We start from the raw sequence: 9,268 nt of genomic DNA on the forward strand, positions 1-9,268 counted from the left end.
GCCACAAAATTCCCCTCACCAATTCATCTGCACACCATCACCAGAGTCCCTTGTATAAGAACACATTCCCTCCCGTGTTTTGATCCCTTTTCCTCTCCTGAAAAGTATCTCTGATTAATAGTTGCCTGTTAATTTTGTTTTTTAATATATTATAATTAATTTTTTCATGATCCCTTACTGGGTTCCTTCACATTCCTCCCATAAGTGAAACCATTCAATATTTTTCTTTTTCCTTATGGCTTACTTCACTGGGTATAATCCCTTCTAGCTCTACTCATGTTGCCATGAATGGCATGAGTTTATCTTTTTTGATTGCTGAATAGTATTCCATTCTGTACACATGGAATCCAGTCATCTATTTTTGGTATTTTGGTTGTCTCCCTGTCTTACATATTGTAAATAGTAAACATAGGGGTGGAGGTATGCTTTTGAATTAATGTTTTTTGTAGCATATAATTTTTTTGATTCAATTTCTTTTACTATCTGTGATATCCATTTTGTTGTATCTATCAGTGATTTTCACCTTTCTATTCCATTATATGGATGTGTTAACAATTTGATTATATCTTCTATTGGTGGATATTTGGGTTGCTTCTGGTTCGGGGATATTATGGACAAAGCTGCTATGAACACATGCATAGGTCTTTGTATAGATAATATGTTTTTATTACCTATACAGATACCTTGCATTCATTTTTATGTATGAGAATACTAATAATTAATGAGTTTAAATCACTTCTCAAGGTTCTATAGCCTTTATGCACTCTTTCCATTATATTACACTTTTCCCCACTTTTTGAAGTAAAAGTGCAATTGAAGTGGTTATTCAAATGAGGAAGATCTATAAGTTGGGGATGCAAGAGTAGGCTTCATGAAGATGACTTTTGAGCTTACCTTCAATAATTGGTAGGCTTTGAGTTGATTGGTAGAGGTTGAATGCAAAGAAACATGGTGAGCAAAACTTGTTTGGATTAAGCTTTATTAGTATTTGTATTAATAAGTAAGTATTTGATTAATATCTACTCAGTGCCAGACACTGTCCTGTGTTCTGGGGCTACAGGAGAACCAAAACACACCTTGGAGTTACCTTCTTTTGGGGAAAAATGGACAGTCAATGATTCAAGGTGATGTGTGCTCTGGAGAAGCAACATGGGTAATGATGAGTTATAGTTGGCATGGTAAATGAGTTGGAATTTTAAGTAGAGTGCTTAGGAAAGGCTCCACTGAGAAAGTGACATGTGAGCAAAGTAAATCTGAAGTATTCCAGATGTGGGAGCGTGCGGGGGTGAGGGTGACCAACAAGTGAAAAGCTCTGAGGCAGGAGTGTGATTAGCAAATACAGGGAACACTAAAAGGTCACTGTGGACTGGAGTGGGTGGAACCCAGGGAGGAAAGGGAGTTAGAAGGTGGATGTTGTGGCAGGCAAATGTGAAGATTTGGCTTTTTCTGAGTTAGGTAGAACAGCATCAGAGAGTTGGAGCAGAGGCCCTCTGAATTTAAAATATCTAACAGCTTTATGGAGCTAAAATTCATACTTAATACAACTTACCCATTTAAAAAAAATGATTTTTAGTATATTCATAGGGTTGTTTAAGCATCACCATAGTGAATTTTAGAACAGTTTTATAATCCCCAAAAGAAACCCTGTACTCATGAGCAGGCACTTCTCTTTTTTTCTCCAACCCACAGGCAACAACTAATTTTCTGACTACTGACATACATACCAGATGTTACTTATAAATGGACTCATGCACTATGTAGTCTTTTGTGATGGGCTCCTTTGACTTAGCATAATTTTTACAATTCAGTATGTATCGGCACTAATTGCTTTTTTATGGCTGAACAATATTTTTTTGTATAAATACCACATTTTATGTATCCATTAGTTGATGGACACGTGGGTTGTTTACACTTTTGGGCCACTATGAATAATGCTACTACAAATACTTATATACAAGTTTTGTGTGGACATGTTTGAGGTGCTACATTTTACCAGAACCACATTTACTTAAGGGATAAATGACATATATTTGTTTTTTTTTTCCCCATCTGGATAAAAGATTTATTATTATTATTTTTAATTCCAGGTAAAGGTTTGGTTCCAGTTGGTGCTTGTTTTTCTTACAGGGTTAGGCCATTCTTTATAGTGACTTCCTTACTCCTTTTGTGTTTTTTCTATTGAATAATTTTTCTGCTTTGGATTTCCTTGAGTAAAAGTTGGGCTACAATTAATAGGTTCTTTGAGAAGTAGGTCTGTTCTGTGTAGTGCCTTATGTAATTGATAATTAAGGTATTTTGATAAAATTTCATTTTATGAAGGTTCTTGAAGTTCTTAAGGAGAGGTTACATAGTGTCTTTTATACGAGGTTGGAATTTAGTAGTAGGTCATAATAAAACAGCTTTTAAAAATGAAATAGAATAGAGAAAGAAATATTAATAGTGCATCTTACACAATAGGGATAAATATGAAAATGAAATTTTAGTTTCCGTTAAACATGTGTGAACTAACTCAAGATATAGTGAGTGTGTACTTATATATAAACTGTAGCAAAAAAGTTTGAAGTCTTGTGCTATATCCTGAATAAGTCATGTAATCAACACTTTTTTTTCCATTTTATCTTTTTGTAGAGCATTGAGGTATTATTCAGCACAATGTATTTAAAACATGGATCTTATATCCAAACAGATAGTATAAAGGGGTGGTTTCTGTTGTTTTTTAGTGTAATAAGAAAATTGTGAGCTATGTATTTTATGTATAAAAAAGTTTTCTGACAATTAATGGTATGTATATATGTTCATTGTAGGAGTCACACCCCATGGATTTATGTGGTTAATGAGCTTGGCACAGAGGGAATTAAAGAACGATGGTAAGTAATTCAACACTAATTTTTTTTTTTTGGCCTTCCTCTTTCTGTCATCTGTTATCTTTTGGATATAATATTTTTTCCATACAAAATGCTCTCTAGAGCACCTTTGTTGTAAAGAACAGTAATAAAGGTGAACAATTGTGAGTGTACTGCTTAACATGATTGTCCAGGAACCATTTCCTTCAACCTAGACTTGCTCCTAACATTGTGAGACCTAGACAAGAATACAAATGGAAGCCAGCTTCTCTAAGTCTTAATATCAAAAAGGTATAAATCACTCCATGCCAGTAGCTTGACCTGCTTTCCTGCTCAGGGCCCAGCTGACTCTGAAGATGCCATACTTTGTGGCAGGCACAGTGGAAGTTTGGCCAGGGCAACCTCTGAATTTGGGAGAAAATGGAGAAAATCTGGAGAGCCAAAGCAGAGGGAACCCAGAATGCCTAGACACCTTCTTTGGGAGATTTGGGATGGTTCTTCTTCTTCTTCTTCTTCTTCTTCTTTTTTTTTTTTTTTTTTAAAGATTTATTTATTTATGTGTACAGAACTGGGTACAGGACAGAGATGTGGTAGGTGAGAGGATTCACCAGAGACAGAGTGGGGAGCAGAACAGGCAGATTGACAGAGTACACTGCTGAGGGTAGCAGCGGGTGGGTCAGAAGAGGTCTGCCCTGCCATGTGGGTCAGCTCCCTGGCTGGGGATTGAACTTGTGCTGCAGTGGCTTGGGAGAGCTTTATAATGCAGTGCTTTAACCCATTGTGCCACTAAGGAGAGCCCCCAGCTTTTTTTTTTTTTTTAACTGTGATTTTTCTGGTAGAGACTGTGATAATTTTCCCTTTCAACTCATCCCTTCATGGACTGGCTTTGTCTTGGTTCAGTTGGTGAATCTCTCTCTCACAATTTCTGTTCATTGGGTTAGTTACTGATTGTTTGGGCTTTGAGAGTTACCAGTAGAAGGATTAGGGCAAGTGGCAGGAACATACCCACTTATGTTCTCCTTTCCTCTCTCAGCCCTCCCAACTTTACACATCCACACTCCAGAGTCCTTTATCTTAAATATATTAAGACCAAAAAAAAAAAAAAAACATTTTTCTAAGCTTTTATAGTTCATATCTGTTATTGGGGTCATTTTCCTTTTGTTTTTTTATATTCTCAAAATTTCCTGTAGTTAGCGCCTTTTAGTTATAAATGCTTATTTGCCTGAAAATCTTTTTTTCCTGTTTTAATTTTGAGAGATGATCTAATTGAGTCTTGTAAGTCTTGATTGATAGATGTTTCTCTTAGATCTTGAAAAAAATTTTTCACTTTCCTCAGATTGAGTTTCAATGTTTTTTTGATTTAACTTTGTTTTAATATAATATATTACATTACATGGCATGAAATCCAAACTATAAAATGTTCATTTAGAGAAGTCTTAATTTTCTCTTCCCATTTCTTTCTTTTGGATAATCCTTTCTTTTCCATTTTTTTTTAAATTGTGGAAATATACGCATAAAACTTACTATCTTACTATTTTGCAGTACTTAGTAGTATTAAGTTCATTCACATTCTAATGCATGCATTACCACCTTCATCTTTAGAGCTCTTGTCATCTTGCAAAACTAAAATTTGGGCCCTCCCTGGTGGCATAGTGGGTTAAAGCACAGCACTAAGAAGCTAAAGCCACTTCAGCATGAGTTTGATCCCCGCCCTGGAGGTGATCCACATGGCGTGGCATACCTCTCTTGACCTGCCACTGTTCCACTCAGCATTGTACTTCATCAGTCGGTTTGTTCTGCTCCCTACTCTGTCTCTGGTGAATCCTCTCACTGTCCCTGCAGCTCTGTCCTGTACCCCAGTTCTGTATACATAAATTAATAAATCTTTAAAAAAAAACCCAAAAAACTAAAATTCACATCTTTTAAATAATAATGCCATTTCTCCCTTTCCCTAGCTCCTAGCAACTACTGTTTTATTTCTTGTCTCTGATTTTGACTACTGTAGGAACCTCACATAAGTGTAATCAAATGACATTTGTCTTTTTTATGATTGGCTTATTTCACTTACCATAATGTACTTATGACTAAATAATACTGTACTGTATGTATGTGCCCCATTTGCTTATCCATTCTTGATAGACAGGGTTGTTCCCATGTTTGTTTGTGGATAATGCTGTTATGAATATGAGTGTGCAAATACCTTTTTTTTCCATATTAAAAATATTTGTTGAATACCTACTGTGTGCCAGATATGATTCTAAGTATTGGTGAAAACAGAAGTAAACCTTTTTTCCTGAATTCATGATGCTTATTGTCTAGTAGGAGAAACAGGCACTGAAATAAAAAGCTACATAGACTAATGCACAGTGACGATAAGGGTAAGAGCTATATAGGAAAGGCATGGAGTGTTTTGGTGATACCTGGGCATTCATGGAAGACATCCTATGGAAGTGGCAGTAAAACTGAGACCTAAATAATGGGTAAGAGCTAGATAAAAACTAATGGCAAGGGTCCTCCAGGATGGCAGACGTTTCCAAAAGCTTGTAGTGGAGGTTATAGTGAAGTGTACGATGGTATGGGAATGTGGGAGGGGTACATGATACAAAATAAGCTGGAGAATCAGGGGTTAACCTATGTGATCTTCTGAAAAATCTTCCTTTATTTTAAGACCAAGGAGATGCTATAAAGGAATCTTACTAGCAGGGGTAGGAAGGGATGCAATCACATCTCTTTACTTTGGAAATCCTGCTCTGGCTACAATGTGGAGGCTGGATTAGAGAGAAGCAAGAGTTGAGGCTTCTGTAGAATTCAGGTGAGAATGAAAATTAAGAGTATAGATCTGGTTTAAAATTAATTTACAGTGCTCTCACTGGTTTCACATCTGTACTCATACCAACACAGATGAGAGAAGCTGAAGTTTGAAAGGTGTTTGGGAACTTGTTTCTCAGGGTTCAGTACTGAGTTATCTTCTCTTTCTTTCATGACAATCATACTGCACTGTATATATGTGCTACACATAAATTGTATAATGAAGCATGAATCTTCTTACTATCTCCTCTTTAGCAATCTGTGCTGGTTTCCAGTGTCCAAAAGATGCTCCAGTTTCACCTCAAGTCTTGGCACCATTTGGTGATAGTGCCAATCTGCTTGACTTTCAGGTTATCCTCCTGGGTTTGAAACTGCCTCTGATACAATCTTGGTCTTTCCCTTGCCACAGTTAATCTCCTTGAGATCCTACTTTCAATACTTTTGAATATATAGCCCTCAAAATAGAATTGCTGGATCATCTGACAATTCTATGTATAAATTTTTGAGGAATCCCCATACCATTTTCCATAAGAGCTGTACCATTTTACATTCTTACCAACAGTACAAAGGGCTCTGCAATCACACCATACTTGTTTCATTTTGTTATTTTGATAGTAGACATCAGTGGTTGTTATGGCTAACCATTTTGAGTAACATGTTTTATCTGTATTGATTTTATTTGCAAGAAGAAGCAATATACATGTGCATTTATGTGTATTATGTATATTATGTATGTATATCATTCTCTTTTTCTTAAATCCAGAGATTATTTTCTGATATTCTTTTTTGCTGTCCTGACCATGAAATTCTGATGTGTGTTGAGGCATAGGGTTGGTGGGGTTCCTCACACATAGTTCTTCAGACACCAGCTATGTGTTGTGCAGTACAACTCAATTTGACACTGTGTACTCAGAGAGAGCATCAGATTTCACAGATAAAGGGCTCAGTCCTATAAGCTTGCCCCCACTCCCCACCCTGCCCTAACTTGCAATACAGTTTGTAAGCCTGGGTTGTTTGTTACCTGTGCTACTGGCTTAACCAGCTGCACATTGGAAGTTCCATCATCCCATGAATTTCAGATGCCAGTCCCAAGTCCTGGTTGCTACTTCTCACTTCCTGGCTTTAAATCAGAGGTTCCCATGACTCTTCCTTAGTTTTGCTTAATTTGCTAGAGCAGTTCACAGATTCCTAGTTTATTATTAGAGATAATGAAGGGCACAGATGAACATCCAGATGGAAGAGAGGCATTGGACAAGGTATGGAGAATGGGTGTGGAACTTCCAGACTCTTCCCCAATTTTTCACATCCTGGAAGCGCTCTTAGAACCTTTTGGGTTTTCATGGAGGGTTCATTCGATGGGCTTGATTGATTCACTCCGACAATTAGTGATTGATTGAGTTCCAGCACTTTACCCCCTTCCAGAGGTTGGGGATTGTATTGAAAGTCTGCTAATGACATTAGCTCCACTGGCACCAGCCCTATTATGAGATGCTTCCAGAAGTCATCTTGTAGAGTGCAAAAGATACCCTTATCCCTCTTATCACTTAGGGAATTTCAAGATTTTAGGAGCTCTGCAGAAATATGGAAGACCAAATATACATGTTTCTGATTATAAATTGCAGTATCATAAAACCATGTTTTTTCTCCTCACTGAGCAGTATACTAGATCATTAGAAGTCTTCATTTTAAAATAATTACTAATCTATTGTTTGTCTGTGTAACTCTGGGTTTACATTTTTACTCCTCCATATGTGCATATGCTTTATTTACTCTCCGCCAAACCCCCATGCCAATACCTTTGTCAGTCTTTCCCCAACTGTTCTCCCTTTCCTCGGGGTAATCAGAATTTTTCACAAAGTCTAAGAATTGTTTTTTAATATTTTTAAAATTTTACATTTGAATAGTATTTCCTGCTTTTTTGATGGTGTTTTATTTTAGTGATTATTATCATTATTATTTTAAGTTTATTCTGCATATAAGAACTGGGGTACAGACTAGAGGTGCAGGGGTGGTGAGAGGATTCACAGGAGACAGATTGGGGAGCAGAACAGCCCGACTGACAAAGTACACTGCTGAGGGGAGCAGTGGTCAGGAGAGGTCTGCTTTGCCATGTGGATCACCTCCGGGGCAGGCGGGGATCGAACTCATGCTGAAGTGGCTTTAGCTTCTTAGTGCTGTGCTTTAACCCACTGTGCCACCAGAGAGGGCCCTGGTTTCATTTATTTTTACTACAGCTATCCTCTATACCTCTGTAATTCCTGAGGATATGTTATGATTTTATGTAAAATTGGTTTTCAGAGTAATTACCTGAAAGTATTGGATGAATTTGCTTTAATAGAATGTTTTAGAAGTCAGGGAAGTGTCAGTCAAAGATTTCATCCAAAATGGTAAAACCAAAAAGAATTTATGCTTCATGGGGCAAACTTTATGCGGACTATTTCATTTTCCAGTGGTGGTGTTCCTTTATTCACAATATACTTTCATGTCAATTATTTATTCTTAACTTTTTTCTCGCACCAGTTTTTTAGCTTTCCTGACCTATTTGTTTATGTGTAGTGTGCTGCACTAGGCAGTGGGAATAGAGTGAGGAGCAAAACTCATTCCTCCAGAAACTTAAGAGTCTAGTGGGAATACAGATAGAACATATATAATTATGTAACTTAAAATACAGCTGTGATAATGTGCTACCAAGGAGTATAAATTGGTTAGAGTGTTCAAAAGGGGTCCTTGCCAAATATGGGGTTTGAGGACACTGTTTTAAGATTCGAAAATTTAAGTTAGGAACTTGAAAGATCATTAGATTCTGGCTGGGCTAAGAGAAACAGTCTTCGTTGTGATGCTTTCAGTATAGTTGGTTTAAGCGAAAACTTGGCCTAGTGGTTCAATGATGTCACCAACTATTATACTGCTTTTCTTCCCATGACTGTCTTCTGTTCTGTTGCCATTCTTTTTTTTTTTTAAAGATTTATTTATTTATGCATACAAAACTAGGGTACAGGCCAGAGGTGCAGGGGCGGCAAGATGATTTACCACAGACAGAGTGGGAGCAGAACAGGTAGGTTGACGAGGTACAGTGTTGTGGGGTGCACTGTTGAGGGGAGCAGTGGGTGGGTCAGGAGAGGTCTGCCTTACCATGTTGGTCACCTCTGGGTCCGGGGATCGAACTCACACTGAGGCAGCTGCAGCTAGTTTGCAGTGCTGTGCTCTAACCCGTTGCACCACCAGGGAGGGCTCTGTTGCCATTCTTTTTTTTAGTCCAAAGTCACACATTTAATGATAGAGCTTAGGATTTAAATTTCCCTTCTACCTTCAAGTTGGTGGGAGAGTGAATTCTCTAAGTTAAAATGAATAAACTTCTCCAAAGAGGAAACGCAGACGGCCAACAAGCATATAAAAAAATGTTCAACATCACTTGTAATAAGGGAGATGCAAATTAAAACGACAGTGAGATACAACCTCTTCAAACAACTAGCATGGCACATCTTCAAACAACTAGCAACAACAAATGTTGGTGAGGATGTGGAGAAAAAGGAAATCTCCTGCACTGCTGGTGGGAATGCAAACTAGTACAACCACTATGGGAAACTGTTTGGAGGTTCCTCTAACTGCTAAACATG

At 37.5% G+C, this 9,268-nt stretch overlaps 1 protein-coding gene across 4 annotated transcripts in view; it reads left to right on the plus strand.

The window, feature by feature from the left end:
• Positions 1-2,803: 2,803 nt before the first annotated feature.
• The window catches only part of SCAPER (S-phase cyclin A-associated protein in the ER), a 398,115-nt gene continuing 391,650 nt past the window's right edge, over positions 2,804-9,268 (plus strand). For all 4 annotated transcript variants that reach the window (XM_004688004.2, XM_004688005.2, XM_012728648.1 and 1 more), the window contains exon 1: positions 2,804-2,867. In XM_004688004.2, coding sequence (XP_004688061.1) covers positions 2,865-2,867 — 3 coding nt within the window. In that variant the 5' untranslated portion in view covers positions 2,804-2,864. The remainder of the gene's footprint in view (positions 2,868-9,268) is intronic.

This window comes from Condylura cristata, unplaced genomic scaffold, assembly GCF_000260355.1.
Source record: "Condylura cristata isolate star-nosed mole 26May11 unplaced genomic scaffold, ConCri1.0 scaffold00023, whole genome shotgun sequence".
In the NCBI taxonomy this organism is placed as follows: Eukaryota; Metazoa; Chordata; class Mammalia; order Eulipotyphla; family Talpidae; genus Condylura; species Condylura cristata.